General features: G+C 49.5%; 1 protein-coding gene across 2 annotated transcripts in view; it reads left to right on the top strand.

Annotated features, from left to right (window-relative positions):
• Positions 1-23,705, top strand: part of SNX27 (sorting nexin 27) — a 45,305-nt gene that overhangs the window by 11,352 nt on the left and 10,248 nt on the right. For both annotated transcript variants that reach the window (XM_081891567.1, XM_081891566.1), the window contains exons 2-4: positions 12,481-12,712; positions 18,837-19,029; positions 21,093-21,157. In XM_081891567.1, coding sequence (XP_081747693.1) covers positions 12,481-12,712; positions 18,837-19,029; positions 21,093-21,157 — 490 coding nt within the window. The remainder of the gene's footprint in view (positions 1-12,480; positions 12,713-18,836; positions 19,030-21,092; positions 21,158-23,705) is intronic.

The following is a 23,705-nucleotide window of genomic DNA, read 5'->3' as shown; positions in this document are numbered from 1 at the left end:
TAGGATTTGTGACAATGATTGCATCTTTAAGGTCACACCACCCTGGTTTGAGGGGGAGGAGGAGAAGGTTGAATAGTGCAGCTACTCAGGCCCATATGAATACTACTACTACTACTACTACTACTAATAATAATACAGTGGTACCTCGGGTTAAGTACTTAATTCGTTCTGGAGGTCCGTACTTAACCTGAAACTGTTCTTAACCTGAAGCACAACTTTAGCTGATGGGGCCTCCTGCTGCCGCCGTGCCGCCGGAGCACGATTTTTTATCCTGAAGCAAAGTTCTTAACCTGAAGCACTATTTCTGGGTTAGCGGAGTCTGTAACCTGAAGTGTCTTTAACTTGAAGCGTATGTAACCCGAGGTACCACTGTAATAATAATAATAATAAATTTATTATTTATACCCCGTCCATCTGGCTAGGTCTCCCCAGCCACCCTGGGCTGCTTCCAACAAAGTATTAAATACAGTGGTCTGTTAAACATTAAAAGCTTCCCTAAACGGGGCTGCCTTCAGATGTCTTCTGAAGGTTCCCTGGGCATGGTTTTAGGATTGGGCGGAGAGGATTGGACAAAGTCGCAAGGGAGAAGGCTGTCAGTGGCTGCTAGCCACAGAGGCTATTCTCTGCCTCCACGGTCAGAGGCAGCGACGCTCCTGAACATCTGAACGCTTTGCAACATCTGCCTGATGCATTCAGCCGGACAGGAAGTGAGCGTTACTTGCAAGTAAAGCCAGCTGAGGATGGCAGCCTTTAGTTACCTGCTTTCTCCACGGTCTCCATGAGCCGAGGGGAATGCAAAGCTTGGCGAAGGCATAGAATCGGTCTCTGAAAGCAAGGCGGTGTCCCATCTATGCTTGGATATTTTCACAGTGCTCAAGCTTGGGAGAGGGTGCCAGAAAATGGCCAGGTGAAGGCCAAAATATTTCTGTCTTGTGGGTTGTCTTAGCACTTAAAAAAAATATAGCTGCAGGATTCTGCATTAGGACGCGGCATTTTGTGGGTGCTTTTGTACTTGCTCAGGAAGCGGAGTGTTGGATTCTTCCCCCCCCCCCGCCCTGCCCGAGAAGCTCACAAATAGTATATGAAGGGTGGTATAAGGTAAAGGGGACCCCTGACCATTAGGTCCAGTCGTAGCCGACTCTCGGGTTGCGGCGCTCATCTCGCTTTATGGGCCGAGGGAGTGGGCGTACAGCTTCCGGGTCATGTGGCCAGCATGACTAAGTGGCTTCTGGTGAACCAGAGCAGTGCACGGAAACGCCGTTTACCTTCCCACCGGAGTGGTACCTATTTATCTACTTGCACTATGACATGCTTTTGTTGGCAGGAGCAGGGACCGAGCAACAGGAGCTCACCCCGTCACGGGGATTCAAACCGCCAACCTTCTGATCGGCAAGCCCAAGAGGCTCAGTGGTTTAGACCACAGCGCCATCCGTGTCCCTATGAAGGGTGGTAGCCTCCCCTTATTGTTAATCCCCTGCAGCTGGTAGTCAGAGGTAGACTGTCCCTAAACCCAGAGGCTCTAGGAAGTCGTCATGGCAAATGACCTTTTTAGCTCTGCTGTCTAAATCTGTGGCCTTAGATAAATTTTGCAGCTTAACGAGTTTTAAGAAGTACCCTTCCTTTTGTGGACCTACTGCCATTCAGCTTCTTTGGGTGATTCAGAACTCTGGCATTCAGTCGGGGAAAGACTGCTTCCTTATACCGTTTAATAATTATACGAACTTCTGTCCTACCTATCTACCCTTTAGACACTTTTATAAGAAAAAGAAAGAAAGGGCCCCCAATGTTAGCCTTTCCCCAGTGGAGAAACGGCTCTGATAATTTTTGTTACCCTTTTCTGCACCTCTTCTAGCTTTACTGTATCCTCTTTGGGATGAGGGGGGCGGTATGCTGAGTTCTGGCCAATCACGAAATGCCTTGGGTAGGGTTAATTTCTTTCCTGGCCTCCTACACCCCATCTGTGAAATGGGCATAATAGAGTCTGCCCTAAACGATTTGAGCCACAAGTATACGAAAGAGTGCCTCCTTCCGTACAGACTAGCCTGGGGGTTATGATCGGTGAAAAAAGACCCTCCTGGTGGTTCTGTTGCCCTCAGACATTTGAGGGGTGGGAGTGGCTCTTGAGAGGGCCTCCTCGGTGGTGGCCCCAAGAATGCAGAACTCACCGCCCATAAAGATATGCCTGGCAGCATCTCTCTATAGTTTCTGGTGGTTGATGCTTTCAAGTGCTTCAAAGCACTGGTTGTTTAAAATTAATATTTCAATACAAACCATCATATTAATGGTTTTAACACTCTTAAAACAGTTTCACAACCATGTTCTTTTGTTCTCGTTTAATTTCCGAAACCACCTTCAGCATGACCCCATAACGTTTGCAGTGCGGTTTAGTGGCTGAAGCTCTTCCCAAAAGAGCAAAGACTGTGTTCCTTTGTTGCAGACTTCCTAATTGAAACAAAACAAATTACGCGAAAGCATGCGAGAGGAAAGCGGTGCGGGCAAATCCCTCGCGGGGCTCTTCCTCCATTACTTGGACTGCTTCCAGGCTGTTGCCCCAAAGGAAATAGCTGGCAGGGCTTGGCCTGCGCTGGAAGGGGCCTCGCCAGCACCAGGCGTCTTTAGGAGGCTTGTTAAATTGAAATTCCCCCGTGCTGAGAATTCTGGATCTGCCGGAGCCGAAGCAAATGTGCTTGTGCGAGATCCGGCTGGCGTGCAGTTTCTTTGGGAGCACATTTTTGCTGTGCCTCAGTTTCCCCAGGCAAGGCGCTGCATTGGGCGGCTGTGTGGGGAAGAGGAGATGTCTGGAGGGAACCAGCTTTTCAGAGCATAGCTCATTTGCCTTCCCGACCAGTGGTGGCTGGTGCCCATTGGGAGAGTTGGGTTTTGTCCCCCATCCTCCTGCTGCATTCAGCAATATCGATGCTAAGGAGGAGACTTGCATGCCAGCCGTGTAAGCGAGAAGACAGGCCGGTGGGCTTGGAGGAGGCTGGTGTGGCAGTTCCCCATTGGTGTCATAGACCAGCCTCCCCTGCTTCCCACAACCTTGAGAAGTACACCAGTGTACTTGAAAGAATTTATACCAGTGACAAAAGATCTGTGCTGGCTGTCTATTAGTTACTGAACCAAGGTCAGTGCTTTGCTGCCATTCCTCTGCCTCCTCCTCCTTTTATTTATTTATTTTTATACATCCCACCTTCCCCCCGAGAACCAGGACTCAAGGCTGCTCACAGAAATGAAAACTGATAAAACACACTTTCTGCCTAAAATGCAGTTGGGGGGAAAGGTACCACCTGCACAACTTGGCAGTGATGAAAGCTATGCCCATTGAAGGGAGCCTTTTTGTACATCGTGGCAGAGCCCGCCCGCTGTTTCCGTTCCTCGGCTCAGTCTCAGGGTGGGTCATGAACCAGTGACCTGAAGGATGTTTGGCTGCCAAAGGCCAGCCACCCTTCACCAAGGGGTGGGGAAATTTGCAGAGAGAAAAGAGAAGCGAGGGGCCTTTGGCTCCATAGGCCAAAGCAAATTGAGCGGCAGCCCCAAGTCCGACTGTGGGCCTGCCTGATAGCCAGTGTCTTGGCGGTCGGTCGGTGGCTAATGTTTTGAACAGGAGAGCAAGCAGGCAGGATGTTCTGCTGTGCTGCAACCGGACAAGGGCGGGTGGGAAAACAGAGGCTGCCAAATTCTCATTATTTATACCAGGCCTGTCCAGTCCAGCCACCTTACCCTCCTCACTGATTGTAAGAGTTGATCTTGTTCACCTGTGCCTGGGGAGGGATAGATAGAGCACCCCCCCATCCCCTGACAGCATGTATGTTTTAAACAGATTTCATATATTTAGATAGTTTTAGTTCTATCAGTGTTTAATTGGGTTTTAACGATTGAAATTTCCTGTGTTTTCAGCAGTTCTTGTTTTTATCCGTAAGCTGCCTAGAGTCCCGTCAGGGAGAAAGGCGAGTTATAAATAAATATAATAACGATGATGATGATGATGTCCAAGCTCCCGCACTGCCTGTAGATAAAAAAATAAATAAGAAATCCACAGATCTGCTTGGCCTGGCCTCAGTTTGGAATCGCTCTCCTTCTCCAAACAATCCTCCCTGGGGACAGGGCAGGTCTGCTGCAAGAACAAGAGGTTCCTTGTGGGAAGGGACAGATTTCAGGTCCCAGGGGCCAGAACCAGGAAACGTCCCCGAGATTCAGAGCGTGGCAACTCCCTGGTGCTTGTTTCCCCTTTCTTCCATAAGAAGGAAGAGAATCGAAGCACAACAAAACCCGAACAATTAATTCATTCACTTTTAAAAAAGAGGCAGCGGTAGCACCAGCGGCCGCTGGCGATCTCTTCCCTCTGTGCTTCTCCGTTTTGCAGATCTGCAGCTCTTGGCTTTCGCTGCTGGTTGTTCCCAGCTGGGTTGCCATGGAGACCTGACTGCAAAAGGTCCTAGCCTTTCGGTCCCCTCTGATGTGGCATGTGGAGATGCCATGGGAGGGCCGGCAGCCGAATTGGGGCCAGGGACCAGCAGCTTCATCCCCAGGGTCAAAGGTGCAGTTGTACCGTGTTCTTAAATAGCCATGCATGCACCCAATGACTCTCATTCTGCCAAGGTGAGCTCCAGGGAACTGGTCCTGTGTTCATCTCTCCCTGCCTGGCCCAAGTGCTGTCCTGTGGGGGGGGGTGTCTTCCCTGCCCCTGGGTCTGACCCTCGTAGTGGCTGCAGCTGACATAGCAAAGGAGCTCTGTGTAGTTCCTTCACTCTACAAAGCGTGACTTTGGTTGCTGCTCCCAGCTGGCTGCTGCAGAGATTGGCTTTGCTCATGTTCGCCTCCACGTTTTAGCTGTGCATGTCAACGCAGGAACAAGGAGTTTAGCTGCAAAAAGGGAGAGAGAGGAGGGTACAGGTGGCATCTAGGGAACATCAGAAGCTGTCTGACACTAAGCCGAACCATTGGCACTTCCAACCCAGTACAGTGGTGCCTCGCAAGACGAAATTAATTCGTTCCGCAAGTTTTTTCTTCTTGCGAGTTTTTCGTCTTGCGAAGCACGGTTTCCCATAGGAATGCATTGAAAATCAATCAATGCGTTCCTATGGAGACCGTCCGGGGACAGAGGGGAAACGCCGTGCGCCTTCCCCTTTGTCCCCGCACCTGTTTTAAAGCAAGGGAAGGGGCAGCGGGGAGAATCGCTTCTCCCCGTTGCCGCCCCTTGGTTCAAAAGTGGTCTGGGGATAGAGGGGAAGGCGCGCTGCGCTTCCCCGCTATCCCCAGAGCTTGCGGGGCAAGCTTCGTTTTGCAAAGCAAGCCCATAGGGAAATGCGTCTTGCGAAGCGGCTAAGAAAATGAAAAACCCCTTCGTCTAGCGAGTTTTTCGTCTTCCGAGGCGTTCGTCTTGCGGGGTACCACTGTATTGTCTTTGCTGCCTAGCAGAGGCACCCGGGAGTTTTCAGACGGGCCACATTCCCAGCAGTGCCCCACTGACGACCCTGATGGACCCATTGGCTCCCCTGCAGTCACCCACCATGCCTAGAGCAGCTTCGCTTCAGTACGGTTGCAAAAGCCCCATGTACCTTCAGACTGTAGCATAAAGGTTAAACTGTCTGCTTAGATAAATGGCAGCAAAACAAGGCAGAGCAATTTTTTAAAAACCTGACTACAGGTGGGAGTTGGAATCCTGCAACATCGGAAGGGCCACGGCGTCCTGAGTCCAGGCTCCCCACTGCTGGCTAATCCAGCCTCCCTTAGAAGGGGATTGCGCCATCACTGAGAGAGACCCGTCTCCCACACAGCCTCCCCTGTCTCACCTGGAGCATGGTCTCCAGCCATGAGCTGAACTCACATTCTGCAATGGTTTTAGGTTTCCAAGTGCGCTTTAGGAGCAACCCTTCCTGAGTGTTGTTATAGTAGCCTAACGTGGCCATAACCTGGGGGATGAGCGACAGCGAAGTCATTTCAGTGGCAATTTGTTCAGATTGTGAGCTATTTTACTCTTTTGAAATGAGCTCGCCTTGGCATGGCCCTTAAAGTAGAACACAAATTTGGATCTCTAGTTCATGGGCAGGCAGTTTCCTTGCGATGGATGAGGCCTGGGATTGGCTCACACCTTGATTTTTTACTTATTTATTTCAGCAGCAGATAATGTCCATTTAGCCGGGATGTTGCTGGCGTGGGAGCCAGGACACCCACCACTCTTTAAACTGTTGAATAAACTATTTTAGATGCCTTTAGCCAACAATCTTGCCAACCGAATAAACACAGCTAAATTTAGTTCTGTAGCAGGAAAAGAAAGGCAGTGCTCCTCCTTGGAGGTCTGTGAGGGAACTGTGGTCAGGGTGTGCGCCCAATGTGCTGGCAGACGTGAGCCTTTTGAAAACAGACTCGCTTGCTGTGGTCAGTTTTCTCGGGCCTGTGTGGTCAAGATCAGATTTGACAGCCTCCTCCCCACTGCATCCTGCAGCTGTGACTTTAAAGGTGAAGATTCCTGCATTAATCCTACTACTACTACTGTACTAAGGGACGTGGGTGGCGCTGTGGGTTAAACCACAAAGCCTAGGGCTTGCCGATCAGAAGGTTGGTGGTTTGAATCCCCGCGATGGACGGGGTGAGCTCCCGTTGCTCGGTCCCTGCTCCTGCCAACCTAGCAGTTCGAAAGCACGTCGAAGTGCAAGTAGATAAATAGGTACCACTCCGGCGGGAAGGTAAACGGCGTTTCCGTGCGCTGCTCTGGTTCGCCAGAAGCGGCTTAGTCATGCTGGCCACATGACCCAGAAGCTGTACGCCCGCTCCCTCGGCCAATAAAGCGAGATGAGCGCCGCAACCCCAGAGTCGGCCACAACCAAACCTTATGGTCCGGGGTCCCTTTACCTTTATAACAAATATAACATATAAAAGACACAAAACAGAACACATTACAATACAAAAAATAAAAACACTTATTCTAAAATCCAAATTAACTTAACTGTGTGACTTGCTCACCTGGGTGGGGTTAGAGAGGGGTGTGTGTAGAAACTAGCTTACTGTACCAAGGTAAAATATCTGTCCTCTGCCCACTTTCATGGTGTGCACACCCTGGAAGATTGCCCAGAAGGCTTAAAAAGCCCCCGCCCTAGGCTTAAACGTGAAACCTGTTTGCTGTAGGTGAGCTGCAGACTATGATTTTTCATCATCATCAAACCTGTATTGGCATCACTTACAAACATTCAGAATAAATAGGTTAGTGCGATCTCGTCGCCATTTCAACAGTACAGTCATTTGCCAAAGGGAAGAGGAGGCGAGAATCTATTTCATCTCTGTGGGTCTCCAGCAAGGGCAGGATCCTGTAGCGTACCTTGGCGACAAAAAAATCAAATAGAGGAACTTAGCTAGTGTCTGGGTGAGCTCCTGGTCTCTCCCCTGTAATAAGAAGCATATAACCTCTGTCTCTGGTTTCCATGTTGGAATACATAGATGGTCTAGAAATTGTTGGCGGAGATCATACATTTTACATTTAAGGACCATTTGAACTAGAGTTTCCACCAGGTGGGCATCACATGGGCAGATCCTATCTCCTTCTGCCATACCTGCAAACCTACCCCAAACCATGATTTTTGCCTGCAGACATTCCCTGGCTGAGCTAGCATCCCAGGTAGTCCCGTCCTTTTCCCTGAGACCGTAGACACCGGCTGCCAGAGTCGATAGCTCTGGGCTACATGAATGGTTGGCTTGATAGAGGCAGCAGTGCTCTTGTGCGCCACTTGCTGGAAACTCTGTGAGGGGAAGGTGCTCTTGTGCTCAGGCCCTGCTTGTGGTTTTCCCATATGTGTCTGCTTGGCCACTGTGAGAACATGATGCCAGACTAGATGATCCATTGGCTTGATCAAGGAGCCTCTTCTTGTGTTCTTACGACTTGGTTTAAGGCAGCACCCATTGAGCCTTCTGGGGGACTCCGTTCACAGCAGCTTCCCACCTTCTGTCTTTCCGCCTTGAAGTCCTGGCAAGTCCTTTCTGAAAACGTGGACACTGTGGTTTAGCATCATAGGCTGGCAAAGAGATTACAGTGTTATCTCGGGTTACAGATGCTTCAGGTTACAGACGCTTCATTCAGGTTACAGACTCTGCTAACCCAGAAATAGTACCTCGGGTTAAGAACTTTGCTTCAGGATGAGAACAGAAATTGTGCGGCTGCAGCAGGAGGCCCCATTAGCTAAAGTGGAACCTCAGGTTAAGAACAGTTTCAGGTTAAGAACAGATCTCCAGAACGAATTAAGTTCTTAACCCGAGGTACCACTGTAATCAGTGCAAATCCTATACGTGAAAACTTGTCCTCTGACTTTCTTGTTTTAGGACTTCGGAGGAAGGACCTTTAATGATGAATTTTATGGTTTGGTGTATATATTCTGCCTTCCCATTGCTTCTCTGCCAGCCATTCAGACTTACTTTGCACTGGCTCCGTTTGTAGTTTTATATCCTGTGGCTGGGATCCAAAGGTCCCCCATACGATCTTCTGTTTGCGCCCAGGGGCTTTCCAGCCTCCCTTTTTCAGTGGTAGCCCTCTGGGAAGATTGTGGAGGGGCTCCTGAGGCACAGGGGTCTGCAACTGGAAGGGAAACGAATAACACCCTCTCCCTTTTGTGCATCACACACACACACACTACACACAGGCCACAAGGATTCAGTATTCCTTCTGCAGCACAGAAACACCTCCAGCCTCCCTTTCGACTTGCTTTGCCTGAACACTTCCTGCCGTCTGGCTCCCTTTAAAAACTGGAACATCCTCTCCTCCTTCCTGCCCTCACCCCTCACCCTGCGGCCAAAGGCAAAGCCTCTTCTGGACGGCCATATATCCCCATCGTCTAGCAGATAACATAGGAAACTGCCATACGCTGAGCCAGACACTTGATCCCTCTTGTTCAGTGTTGTTTACACTGACTGGTAGCAGCTCCTCAGGGTTTTGGGCAGTGGGTCTCTCCCAGCCGAGCTTGGAGAAGCCGCCAGGGCTTGAACCTTCTGCATGCGAAGCAGGTGCTCTGCCACTGAGCCCATCGCCCCACCTTGTCCGCCTTTGTGATTGTGGGCCCTCTGGGGGCAGAGACTGCCAGTGCCATCTTCCGCACAGTGCCAGTTCTTAACTACAGATCAGTGCTCTCCTTCCAAGCTGTTGGCGAGAGAAGAGTAGCATCTTCAGGATTCCCAGGGGTCTCTTTCATGCCTGTTCCACCCAGAGAGCAGCAGAGGTCAAGGTCAAGGGACCCCTGACCATTAGGTCCAGGCGTGACCGACTTTGGGGTTGCGGCGCTCATCTTGCTGTATTGGCCGAGGGATTTGGCGTACAGCTTCTGGGTCATGTGGCAAGCAAGACTAAGCCACTTCTGGCGAACCAGAGCAGCGCACGGAAACACCGTTTACCTTCCCGCCAGAGTGGTACCTATTTATCTACTTGCACTTTGACGTGCTTTCAAACTGCTAGGTGGGCAGGAGCAGGGACTGAGAAACAGAAGCCCACCCCATCACGGGGATTCAAACCGCCGGCCTTCTGATCGGCAAGTCCTAGGCTCTGTGGTTTAACCCACAATGCCACCCGCATCCCGTGGAGCAGTGGTACACGGACACTTCTGGCTCTGGGGGTTCTAGGGAAGGCCCCTGAGATGCTGGCACCTACCGCCCACATCTTCTGCTCCTGGCCCCTCCAGTATTCTCACTTGTGAACTGGGGAGGGGATGGAAGAAGACAAAGCAGAAAAGCAGACGATTCCTCCCACGATGCTTTGCTGTCCTCCATACTGCCGCTCTCCTATTCCAGGGGGTTGAGAGATTCTGCCCCCCCCCCCCGCCAGCTCACATAGCAAGCCTTGGTGGTGGTAGTAGAGCAGCCTCTTAAGCATGCAAAGGCCTGGAGAAAATGTCTCTGCCTCCCCCTCCTGTTGTTTATTTGGGTGGCCTTCACATCTTTAGAAACCTCCCTGCTTGTGGTTAATTAGTTATTCATTTGCACCACACTTTTTTCTGCCAAAGACCTTGAGGCGGCATGCGTGAATCCCACCCTCATTTAATCCCCACAACTACCCTGATAGGGAGCTTAGATGGAGAGGCAATGACTGGCCAAAGGTCACTCACTCCCATTGAGCTTCATGCCCAAGGGGGGATTCGAACCCTGGTCTCTCCGCGGGTCCTAGTCTGACTCCCTTTTAACTGCATTTGCTCTCTGGCAATGGTTGTCTCTTTTCCTTGGAGGTCTCTCCCTTCCACACTTCCTGTTCTTCATTTGGTCTTGCATTGGTGAATTGGACTCTTAATATACAGAGCTGGGGAATGGCTCTCTTGCTATCCTGCAGAGGGGCACATGGACGACCTGCCTGTTCTCTTGGTCGCTCTGGAGGGAGACCAAGAGACACAGATGTGCAGGGACTCAGTGCCTCTAATTAACAATTTTACACACAGTCTAGTAGCTGCTGTAGCATACAGGCTTCTAATCTGACTATTGCTTTATTGTTGTTGTTGTTGTTGTTGTTTTGAAGATAAGTGTCTCAGGCTCCCCGTGGGTGATTTTTCTCTCAAGCTCAATGTTCTCTCTGAATTCAGGCTCGCCCAAGCTCCTCTGGACTTTTGAGGCATTGTTCTCTGCAAGTAAAAGTCCCCCGAGAAGGAAATTCCTCTCTATTGGGGGAAGTGTGTGTGTGTGTGTGTGTGTGTGTGTTGCATTTTCAAGAGCCAGAAAGTTGCCTCCCCCCCCACCTCCCGCACGGCTCTGTTTACAAAACATTTCCTTCCCAAGTTCCCAAATGATTTTGCCCGCGTGCGCCTTAAACGGGAGCTCCTGTCGAGTTTGTAAATGGCATTGAACAGGGCGGCAGGGGGCAAGTTCTGCAGCCTTAGTAACTAGTCTGAGCTGCAAGGTGTCTGCTGAAGAATTCCTGCCCCTTCAGCTCCCATCATTGTGTGTGTGTGTGTGTGTGTGTGTGTGTGTAAGAGAGAGAGAGAAGTCAGGTTGCTCTAAATGCACCTCCTCCCCATAGACATCACTTTCCAAATATTTCCACCAAATCGTCTTTACTGCATAGGTTTCTGGGCTAGTGGCTCAGTGGCTTAGAGAAGAAGTTAAGAATGAGAGCAAAGGACATCTAGCAGCCCTCAACGGGAGGCTTATTTATAATATTTGTTAGTTGCATTTCTCACGGAGCACCACAGATCAACTTGCATTGAAACCAGTTATGAACATCCAGCAACAGTCTAAAAACACAGCTAAACAGATAAGATAGATCAGTTACAGATAGGTAGCCGTGTTGGTCTGCCATAGTCAAAACAAAAATTTTTTTTCCTTCCAGTAGCACCTTAAAGACCAACTAAGTTAGTTCTTGGTATGAGCTTTCGTGTGCATGCACACAAAAGCTCATACCAAGAACTAACTTAGTTGGTCTTTAAGGTGCTACTGGAAGGAAAGACATATCAGGACGTACTCATCCCACCCCACTCAGAGAGGCCACAGTACCACCATTCAAATCAAGGGCCGGAAGCCGAGGCAAAGAGAAAAGTCTTTGCTTGGAGCCTTCAAAAGATGGTGCCAGGCGAGACTTCCTGGGGAGAGCACCCCACAAGTATAGAAAGGCCCGATCTCATGTTGCCACCCTCCTTTTATTTCCAAGTGGAAGCTTGTAAAAAAGGAGTCTGCGCAGCTTGCAGCAGAGATCATCTTGAAATCCACGCACCACCCAGGTTATTATTAAATGATGTTGGCAATCCATAGCTAGGCACACTTCTTTTTTGTAATGAGATTTTTTATTAATGTTTTTCATAATACGATAAAATAGCTGCTACAAAAAATAGAAATACAGTGGTGCCCCGCAAGACGAATGCCTCGCAAGACAGAAAACCCGCTAGACGAAAGGGTTTTCCGTTTTGGAGGTGCTTCGCAAAACGAATTTCCTATGGGCTTGCTTCGCAAGACGAAAATATCTTGCGAGTTCCTGCGGGGTTTTTTCCCTCCCCCCCTTTTCCCAAGCCGCTAAGCCGCTTAACAGCTGATCCGCTAAGCCGCTAGACCACTTATCAGCTGATCTGCTAAGCCGCTAATAGCGCTAATCCGCTAAGCCGCTAATGGGCTTGCTTCGCAAGACGAAAAAACCGCAAGACGAAGAGACTCGCGGAACGGATTCTTTTCGTCTTGCGAGGCACCACTGTAGAATAGGTAGAATACGGAGTCCTCTCTTAAAAGTAATTCTTATCCCTTACCACTCCCAAAAGATAGTAGCTCATCCTAACTCTCGCCTGGGATTGTTCCTTTCTCTTCCCACCCTTTTACACGTCTTAAGAGGGGCCTGATACACCAGATGTAAGGCAGCAGGGAAAGTCCTGAATTTTAACATCCCCTGTCCCTTTATTTTCCTCTGATTTCCAAATCCTAGAGCTGTTTTGTCGCTTCAGTTTCTGCACCCGTTTTTATTTGCTATTGCTGACTCCAATAACGTTGGCGCCTGCCTCAAGCTTGTGGAACAACCGTCTCCCCCTTCTCCTCTGCCAGGAACGGCGTGAACGTCGAAGGGGCGACGCACAAGCAAGTGGTGGACCTGATCCGGGCGGGGGAGAAGGAGCTGATCCTGACGGTTCTTTCGGTGCCCCCCCACGAGGCCGACAACCTCGACCCGAGCGACGACTCTCTGGGCCAGTCGTTCTACGACTACACTGAGAAGCAGGCGGTGCCCATCTCCATCCCCACCTATAAGCACGTGGAACAGAATGGTGAGAAGTTTGTGGTGAGTACCAGCCCGGCTGGGGGGGTCCCTCTTGGATGCCTGTGCCTCGTGGCGGAGGGCTTTGCAACGCTCTGGCATGTCTTTCTGCTCCCCGACTGGTATAGAGTCCGGCTGGCAAATGTTTGGGCAAAAGAGAGTGTTGGCCTTCAGTGTTTGCCCATACGCAACTCTCCTTCTCTCTGGGAGAGGAACGGGATTCCTCTTGTTTTCTAATGTGAAGGAGGGAAAAAACAGCAGGAGTCCCCTTTTCTCCAAACTGCTTGTGCAAGTCTTTGGCAACTCCCCGCCTCATCCCCGAGCTTTCCGGCAAGCAGAAAGAACTCAAAGACACCACACATGACTGTGATGTCATTTTTCAGCAGCCATGGCTTTGCTCCCTAAGGATTCTGGGTGCTGTAGTTTTTTTAAGGGTGCTGTGACCTGTTAGGAGACACACACCCTTTCCCCTAGGAGCTACAATTCCCAGAGTTCCCTGTGAAAGAGTGATTGTTTGTTAAACCGCTACAGTGGTACCTTGGGTTACAAACACCTTGGGTTACAAATACTTTGGGTTACAAACTCCGCTAACCCAGAAGTAGTACCTCGGGTTAAGAATGTTGCCCCAGGGTGAGAACAGAAATCGTGTGGTGGCGGCAGCGGGAGGCCCCATTAGCTAAAGTGGTACCTCAGGCTAAGAACGGTGTCAGGTTAAGAACGGACCTCCAGGACTGAGGGGGGAGTGGGGAAAAAACCTGCCTTTCCTTTTTTTATGTGATTAAACAAGAATCCCCTCCCCTAATGAGTCAGAAAAGGACTTAAGCTGTGGATTTAAGGCTGTGTGGAGATAAACTTTCGAACCAAAGCAATGTTTCAAGACGAAGCTGGAAAGCTAAGAGTTTTGGAATGACGCAGTTAAAAATGCCGTCGCCATTTTGGGAGGCATTGTTGGAGCTCTTGGGTCTGGGAGGAGAAAGAGAGAAATAGAGCTGTTTACATATCATGGATCAACTCCTCGGTGGGACTTAAGAGTGACAAATGCCTAATTTATGATGGAAAGAGCGATGTTATCTACGAAGGAGATATATGGAAACCATCTGGACTTAGATTGGAGGAATGGGAAATTCACACAGTATTATTATATTTGCTTATCGGCTTAAGGAGACTAACAGAAGAGATCGTAAAGGAAAAAGAGAAATTATATGAACAAGATATGATGTGGAAACACCAAGATAAGACTGGTTAGAATCATGAACTTTATTTGGACTGATTTGGACATTAACGCAGTAATAAGAAGATGATCTGAATCCCCCTTTGGATCTTGAAGTATGTGTCCCCCCAACAAAATTTAAAAATTTGGCTTTGTAATTTGGAATTTATGTGATGTGATTTAATTTGATGTGATTGGCCAGTTAATAAAAATTATTAAAAAAAAGAACGGACCTCCAGAACGCATTAAGTTCGTAACCAGAGGTACCACTGTATAGGAATTGTGGCTATGGGAGGAGACTAGGGACCTCTTGACAACTCTCAACACTCCCAGAATTGGCCTGGGTATGGCTCTTGCTGCATCTTCCGATGTCCAAGTCTCCATTCAAGCAAGGCCACTGTTGCTCAGTGGTAGACTTTGCACATGGCGAGTCCCAGGTTCAGTCCCTCAAGGCATCTCCAGCTAGGGCTGCACAGGTCCCCTGCCTGAAACCCTGGAGAGCCTCTTCCTGTTGGTGCAGACAACCCTAAGCAGGATGGATTGAGAGGCAGAGCATCCGCTTGGCAGGCAGTGGTTCCAGGTTCAGCCCACAGCACAGGAACACCAGAAGAAGGATCTAATGCAGCGTCCTGCCCATGCAGCAGCCAACCAGGTGCCTCTGGGAAGCCCACAAACAAGACCTGAGTGCCAGCAGCAACTCTCCCTGCTTGGGATCCCCAGAGGCATTCTGCCTCCGACAGGGGAGGGTAGAACATAGTCATTTTGGCTAGTAGCCACAGGTAGCCTTATCCTTCATGACTTTTTCTAAGGGTAAGGCTGGGAAATTGCCAATAAACAGATGAATCCAACACGATAAAATGGCTGTTTTGCTGTGGCTTGACAAAATGGCAACCGATTTCACCAGGATAAGAGCAGGCTGTGTGCGCACACTGGGCAAATGGTTTGCGAAAGGCATTCCACAACCCGTTTAGCTGCCATTGGCCTCACCTCTGAAGGAGAGGGCACCTGGAGCAAATTCTACTCTGAGCCGAAGGAAGCATGGTGATGCATGTTGCACCTCTGAGATTCCTCTTTTGGTGATGGAAAGAAAGTCAACCTCCCTTTGGCCACATCCACAGAAAACATATTTAAAGCTTCCCTTGAAGAAGCCTGGGAACTGTAGTTTAAGGGTGCTGGGGATTGTAGCTTTGTGCAGGGGTAAACTATGCTCTTAAAAAGCAGAGACATCACCTTGCCAACAAAGGTCTGTATAGTAAAAGCCATGGTTTTCCCAGTAGTGATGTATGGAAGTGAGAGCTGGACCATAAAGAAGGCTGATGGCCAAAGAATGGATGCTTTTGAATTCTGGTGCTGGAGGAGACTCTTGAGAGTCCCATGGACTGCAAGAAGATCAAACCTCTCCATTCTGAAGGAAATCAGCCCTGAGTGCTTACTGGAAGGACAGATCCTGAAGCTGAGGCTCCAAGACTTTGGCCACCTCATGAGAAGAGAAGACCCCCTGGAAAACACCCTGGTGTTGGGAAAGATGGAGGGCACAAGGAGAAGGGGACAACAGAGGACGAGATGGTGGGACAGTGTTCTCGAAGCCACCAGCATGAGTTTGAGCAAACTGTGGGAGGCAGTGGAAGACAGGAGGGCCTGGCGTGCTCTGGTCCAGGGGGTCACGAAGAGGCGGACACGACTAAACAACTAAACAACAACAACAACAAAATATGCTCCCAGGATTCTTTGAGGGGAAGCGATGTCCTCTCAGTGTGTGGCATGAAAGCGACCTAGGTGCAGCAAAACGTGTTATCTGCATCAGTGGCATAGCGTGGGTTGTCAGCACCCGGGGCAAGGCAAGTAATTTGCGCCCCCTAACCTGTGGATTTGCGCCCCCTAACCCTACCCCCAGATGTTGCGCCCGGTGCGGCCGGGCCCCCCCTGCACCCTCACGCTACGCCACTGATCTGCATGGCCACTCCAGGGGGACTTCTTTGCCATTGGACTCCCCTCTGTGAAAACCACCGGCCATCCTTATCCTGCCGTTCACTGAGTAAAGTAGCCAGGATAAGGTGATTCTGTTGCAGAGGACACTCTGTCCGACTGCTTCTTCTGCCCAGGAGGAACCAAGGACGTCCCATCCCCATTCCAGAGCTGCTCCATGCTGCCTCTTTCGAACGTTCTCCAAAACATAGCCCACCCCTCGTGGGTAGCCATTGAAAAGCGGAGTTATTCCTGGTCATGTGCCAGCCCTGCAGGAGTGGGGCGTGTGCCCATCTGCTGTGCCGGCCTGTGCCAAAGCAGCCTGCTGCCCACGAACTCCCAAAGGACCCAGTGAAGCCTTCAGATCCCATCTGGTCTGGTGGGGTTTGGGACCTTTTAGCCTGTGCCAGTTTGAAAGTGTGTGTGTGGCTAGAAATTACTCATCAGTAATTGGAATGAGACAGCTTATTTACGGGCTCTGAGTACAGTGGGGAAGTTTGCTCACTGAACGGGCAAGACAGATGTTGCATTGGTTTCCACCCCCTTCCTCTCTCCCCCCCACTTGTGAAACAGGAACTATATTTCCAAGGAGAGGCAAAGTGCTTGTTTAGAAAGGATCATGTGCTAAATTGGAGTGTGTGTGCTGATGACTTAGGGGTCTACACAAATTTGCTGACCTTTTTTTTTTATATGAAGTTTTTGAACTCTTTTTAAGGAAATCTAGACTTCCAACATTGGTTGCCATAAATCTGGATTTTCCCAGACATTTCAGCGATTTCTGCCCGGGCACTCCTTCTGACTGCAGTATTCCGGCTGTGTCTAGAAAATTCCGGACGTATGGCAACCCTACCAAATAACGTACTGGAGGGAGATCTGATTTTAGGGCAGAATTAGAGGTTTATTATCCCCCCGCCCTGGGAAGTGCATCTCTATAGATTACGCAGTTACTTTCATTGTGTTATTCTCCTTAAGAAACAAATCAGAATTTTTGATGGTAAGAACTTCAAGGTTCTTTTGGCATAGCTGGGCTAAGAGGACAGAACAACGAGAACGTGTGTGGGGTGTTTGAGAGTGTGGATAAGTAAAGTGAGCTCAGCAGTAAAACACCTGCTTTGCATGCAGAAGGTCCCAGTTTCCATCTCCTGGAGAGACTCTGCCAGTCAGTGTGGACAATACAGTGGTACCTCGGGTTACATACACTTCAGGTTACATATGCTTCAGGTTACATACGCTTCAGGTTACAGACTCCGCTAACCCAGAAATAGCACCTTGGGTTAAGAACTTTGCTTCAGGATGATAATAGAAATCGTGCTCCAGCGGCGCAGCAGCAGCAGAGGGAGGCCCCATTAGCTAAAGTGGTGCTTCAGGTTAAGAACAGTTTCAGGTTAAGAACGGACCTCCGGAATGAATTAAGTACTTAACCTGAGGTACCACTGTATTGAGCTTGATGTGGGTCTTACTTGATGTAAGGCAACTTCCTGCTTACAAAAAGTTGATTGATAAGAAAAATATTCACAAACTGGTGTTCAAACAGCAACATATTATATTTTTTTAAAAACACAGTAAGGTAAGCAGCCTGGGAGATAGCTGGGGCATTCTGTTTATCGACCCCCTAACTGGACCAAAGAGCCTTATTCCAAGTCAAGCCATCAGTCCATCATGCTCAGTGTTGTCCGCACTGACCAGTATCAGCTCTCCAGGGTTTCAAGCAGGGAGTTTTCCCCATCCTTACCTGGGAATGCGGTCGGGGATTGAACCTGGAGCCTTCTGCACTCAGAGCAGCTGCTCTACCCCTGAGCTACTGCCCTTCCCCAGCACTTTTGCTGGATCTACATGCAGCCGCTGGGAGAGATCACCAGGGGGTCTGGGCTGGGTGTTCATCAGTGTGCGGATGATACACAGCTCTACCTCTCTTTTAAATCAGAACCAGTGAAGGCGGTGAAGGTCCTGTGTGACTGCCTGGAGGCGGTTGGAGGATGGATGGCGGCTAACAGATTGAGGTTGAATCCTGACAAGACAGAAGTACTGTTTTGGGGGGACAGGAGGCGGGCAGGTGTGGAGGATTCCCTGGTCCTGAATGGGGTAACTGTGCCCCTGAAGGACCAGGTGCGCAGCCTGGGAGTCATTTTGGACTCACAGCTGCCCATGGAGGCACAGGTCAAATCTGTGTCCAGGGCAGCTGTTTACCAGCTCCATCTGGTACGTAGGCTGAGACCCTATCTGCCTGCGGACTGTCTTGCCAGAGTGGTGCGTGCTCTGGTTATCTCTCGCTTGGACTACTGCAATGCGCTCCACGTGGGGCTACCTTTGAAGGTGACATGGAAACTACAACTAATCCAGAATGCGGCAGCTAGACTGGGGACTGGGAGCGGCCTCTGAGACCGCATAACACCGGTCCTGAGAGATCTGCATTGGCTCCCAGTACGTTTCCGAGCACAATTCAAAGTGTTGGTGCTGACCTTTCAAGCCCTAAACGGCCTCGGTCCAGTATATCTGAAGGAGCATCTCCACTCCCATCGTTCTACCCGGACACTGAGGTCCAGCTCCGAGGGCCTTCTGGCAGTTCCCTCCCTGCGAGAAGCCAAGTTACAGGGAACCAGGCAGAGGGCCTTCTTGGTAGTGGCACCCGCCCTGTTGAACGCCCTCCCACCAGATGTCAAAGAGAACAACAACTACCAGACTTTTAGAAGACATCTGAAGGCAGCCCTGTTTAGGGAAGCCTTTAATGTTTGATGTACTACAGTATTTTAATATTTTTTTTTGGAAGCCGCCCAGAGTGGCTGGGGAAGCCCAGCCAGATGGGTGGGGTATAAATAATAAATAATAATAATAATAATAATTATTATCTGAGTATATCCTTCGGCAGTGGTTAATTGATGTTTTCTTTGTAACTGTTTTATCATATGTTTGCAACACACGGACTCACCTTCACCTTGTTCCCCCCCCCCCGCCCTTTTCCTGCCTCCCTCCCAGGTCTACAACGTTTACATGGCAGGCCGGCAGCTGTGTTCCAAGCGGTACCGCGAGTTTGCCATCCTGCACCAGAACTTGAAGCGGGAGTTTGCCAGCTTCACCTTCCCCCGCCTGCCGGGCAAGTGGCCCTTCTCCTTGTCAGAGCAGCAGCTGGATGCCAGGCGGCGGGGGCTGGAGGAATACCTTGAAAAGGGTACGCAGAGAAGAGCATGTGTGTCAGGGAGGGGGCCGTTGACATATTCTCCAATGACAGCCGATTCAACTGAACAAACCACCGTTTGGTCAGCTGCTTCCTTAGAAGTGGAGCTGAAACAAAAGGTTTCAGAAAGGCTAATAATTTGATTTTTGAAAGTACCCCTGCAGTGAATTACGCCACAGATTTTGCATGCATTTATTTTATTATTTAATTCCGAAACATTTATACAGTGGTACCTCGGGTTAAATACGCTTCAGGTTACAGACTCCGCTAACCCAGAAATAGTGCTTCAGGTTAAGAACTTTGCTTCAGGATGAGAACAGAAATCGGGCTCCCACGGTGCAGCGGCAGAAGGAGGCCCCATTAGCTAAAGCGGTGCTTCAGGTTAAGAACAGTTTCAGGTTAAGAATGGACCTACAGAACGAATTAAGTACTTAACCCAAGGTACTACTGTACACAGCTTGATTGTAAGAAGCAAACAAACCTACTCAGCAAGCCTCAAAGAGGCTTATATATGTAAAAAACCAATAAAACGGTCAATAAGAAAAAAACTAGCACTAGTAATTTAAGATTAAAAAATTTAAGCAACAGAACCTGTTTTCAAGGCAAGGTAACAAGTCATGCTCTTAAAAGAGGCATTCCTTATAAGGGTTGGCAGGGAGGAATTCCTGTTCGGAGAAGGTGCATTTTTTATTTAGAGTTACGAGAATAGGCAGATACCTGCAGATGCATTAAATCATGCAACCGGCTAAACCTCATTCGATCAGTCACCTGGGAAATGTCTGTGGCCCCGCCCAGATGTGGCTGGACTCCAAGTCCCAGCAGCCGCAGAAGCCAGCATGGGAAATGACGATGGGAGTTGTAGTCCCGAGAGCATCCAGAAGGCCTCTCAGGCTGCCCATCTCTGGCCCTGACAGTTCTTGAATCGAGCCTCAGGTTGCCCTGGAAGCTTTGAGAATTGAGGTCTATAGGAAACAGCCTTCGCCTACCGTCCAGCCCTTCAGATTCCTCCTTTGGCATGGTTAAGTTTGGTTAAGGCAGAAGGTGCAAAGATTATCCTGGGAGCACCCAGTCCTGTAGCTAAGGAGGTGTGCATTTGATCAGTACTGGATGGGGGGGGCACTACCTCCCTCTCCCTCCCCACATAAATTGCATTAGCAGCCCACCTGGCAAGCACATAATACAGTCCCCTCCCCAGTTTTTTACAGGCTAAATGTTCTGGGGTGGCCTTGGAATCAGCAGGTGGGGGGGGGGTCTGTGCTTGGCAGTGGGGCAGACCCACCACTCTGTTAATCTCCAAGGAACCTTGAAAACAATCCAGGGACTGAGACCTCCTCTTGTTCTGCCAATTCCCTCTTCCTGCCTGTTAACTTTAAATATATATATTTTTTTACCAACAACCAAAACACAAACAGTGAACCCCCTCCCCCGACGGCTGATACATTGGGTATACATAATCGATAATAACATATTCAAATCAACCATATGTACAATTTTATATATCTTAACACTCCTCCATCCACAAGGTTTATTTAATTGCCCCAAATTGTTCAAACCTACCCAATAATTCAATATCTTCTCAAGCCAATCCTCCTCTTTCTCACTGACCTTAAACCCTTTCATCCTGTGTATCTACAAAGTTAGATATTCTAAAATTATAATATTATGCAGTTTTTCCCTCCATTGGTTCACCTCTAACTCTTCTGCATTTTTCCAATTTCTCACTATAATCTGTCTGCCTGCAGTTACCATCAATTTTATCCATTTACATTCCTCTTTTGCTTTTAACTCGGTGCTACTCAGACAAATAAGAACCATTAATTTAGATATTCCCACCATCCTACCCACAGTTCCCGATATTTCTATACCAATCTGTTTCCAAAATTCATTAACTAACGGACAGTCCCGCCACATATGACTGTACTTTCCCATCACTACACATTTCCTCCAATAGTTCTTACTTCCAGATTTTGTAATATGATATAACCTTACAGACGTATAATACCATTTTTGTACCAACTTCCTGCCTGTTAACTGAGCCGTTCTCCTTCCCTCTGCAGTGTGTTCCATCCGGGTCATCGGGGAGAGCGACATCATGCAGGAGTTCTTGTCAGAGTCAGATGAGGTAGGTGAGCAAAAAACTGGACGCTACAAGGGAGGTGCCAGAGCATGTGCAAGTGATGCTTAAAGTATGCCCTAGAACAGGGGTGTTAAACTCAAATTCATTGGGGGCCACATCAGCAGTTTGGTCGCCGCTAGAGGGCAGACGTTCTCTGGCTTGTAGGCTGGCGCATGCGCTGAAGAGGCGGCTTTCTTGTGTCAAAAAAAAAGCGAGAATAAAAGGTGAAGGCCGGCGGCAGCTACACGGGCCACATAATGAGGTCTGGTGGGCCGGATTCGACCCACGGGCCTTGTGTTTGACACCCATGCCCTAGAATGTTGGACCCAGGTGGCGCTGTGGTCTAAACCACAGAGCCTAAGACTTGCCAATCAGAAGGTCAGCGGTTCGAATCCCCGTGACGGGGTGAGCTCCCGTTGCTCTGTCCCTGCTCCTGCCAACCTAGCAGTTCAAAAGCACGTCAGAGTGCAAGTAGATAAATAGGTACCGCTCTGGCGGGAAGGTAAACGGCGTTTCTGTGCGCTGCTCTGGTTCGCCAGAAGCGGCTTAGTCCTGCTGGCCACATGACCCGGAAGCTGTACGCTGGCTCCAATAAAGCGAGATGAGCGCCGCAACCCCAGAGTCGGCCACGACTGGACCTCATGGTCAGGGGTCCCTTTACCTTTAGGGTGTTGGACTAAGTCCTTGGAGACCAGGGTTCAAATCCCCACATGCCAATGAAGCTCACCGGGTGACCTTAGGCCAGTCGCTGCCTCTCAGCCTCACCTACTTCACAGGATTGTTGTGGGGATTAAATGATGAGGGATAGAACCATGCTCCCCATCTTGAGCTCTTTGCAGAAAATGGTGGGCTATCAGTGCAACACCCCCCTCCAATAAATAATTAACAAAGTCTGTAGGATCAATCTCCGGCTTCTCTCATCAAGGTGTTTAGAGCTCTAAGAAGCTCAGCAATGACTTTTCCTGCCAGGCATTTCAGGAGAGTTGGGAATTCGTGTGTGTTTTGAGTTCTTAGTTGTTTTTCAAAAACTAACACCCACACTCCTGCTTTCTGTTTAAGTGGATTGGCCCGTCACATTTCATTTCATTTTTATGAGCGGCATACTTTGAGCCTCTTTGCGGAGGACATAGTTGGCCGAAGAGCGGGACAGACATCTCAACAAACGGGAAAAGCAGAACAAGGCGTCCTGTGTGGGTGTAGATAGAAGCTGCCCTTCCGCAGCAAGAACTTGCTTGGCCCTCCAGGCAAAGAGCCTTCTGAGCCATGGGGCTTGGGGACCCAGGCGCCTCAAAGAGCCCCTTCCTCCGTATCAACCATCTCAGGTCCAGCCATCAGTAGGCGAGGGCCTGTGGGTGGTGCTACTGCCCCGGGGGGTTGCCTGAGCTGTCACAGGGTTTTTTTTTAGTGGTAGTTCCTCATTTGTGGGGAACACACCCACCCACACACCCCTGTTCACGCAGGCATTTGATAGCTGAAAGTTCCCTTCCTGGAAATTCTGCAATTATTTTAAGGACAAGTGATGGCTTTTATGAGTTTTAAATAATTTTTAAAGAAGGTTGTATTGAACCTTTTTAAAGAAGTCTTAGTATCGATCCTTTTGCTGCCCCTGGCTCCTTTGGAGCAGGGTATACTTCTAAAAGTATAAGGGACACAGGTGGCAGTGTGGGTTAAACCACAGAGCCTAGGACTTGCCGATCAGAAGGTCGGTGGTTCGAATCCCTGCGACGGGGTGAGCTCCCGTTGCTCGGTCCATGCTCCTGTCCACCTAGCAGTTCGAAAGCATGTCAAAGTGCAAGTAGGTAAATAGGTACCGCTCCGGCGGGAAGATAAATGGTGTTTCCATGCGCTGCTCTGGTTCGCCAGAAGCGGCTTACTCATGCTGGCCACATGACCCGGAAGCTGTACGCCGGCTCCCTCGGCCAGTAAAGCAAGATGAGCGCTGCAATCCCAGAGTCGGCCACGACTGGACCTAATGGTCAGGGGTCCCTTTACCTTTACCTATACAGTGGTATCTTGGGTTACATACGCTTCAGGTTACAGACTCCGCTAACCCAGAAATAGTACCTTGGGTTAAGAACTTTGTTTCAGGATGAGAACAGAAATCATGCTCCGGCGGTGCAGTGGCAGCAGCGGGAGGCCCCATTAGCTAAAGTGGTGCTTCAGGTTAAGAACAGGTTCAGGTTAAGAACAGACCTCCGGAACAAATTAAGTTCTTAACCTGAGGTACAACTGTACTTCTAAAGAATTGTGTGCAGAAGGGTGTCCCCCATGATACAGGGAAGCCACAGTCCACCCCCTCTCATTACGGTGGGACCAAAGGCTTTTCTAGACCGGTGGCTGCCCCATACCCTTTTAGGCAGGCTCGATTCCCCCAGCCGCTCATGGTAGGAAAGAATCCAGTTTGATAATGCAGGGTTCCACTTGACTAGGTGCAGGGAATCCTTGGCCGTCTAGATGTTGCTGACCTACGTCTCCCATCACCCCTAGCCATTGGGCATGCTTGCTAGCGCTGATGGGAGCTGCAGTTCAGCAAGGTCTGGAGGGCCAAAGCTCT

Source organism: Podarcis melisellensis (genome assembly GCF_964234715.1).
Source record: "Podarcis melisellensis genome assembly, chromosome: 16".
NCBI classification, from domain to species: domain Eukaryota; kingdom Metazoa; phylum Chordata; class Lepidosauria; order Squamata; family Lacertidae; genus Podarcis; species Podarcis melisellensis.
Note: the sequence above shows the minus strand (reverse complement) of the source record. Positions and strands in the feature narration are given on the sequence as shown.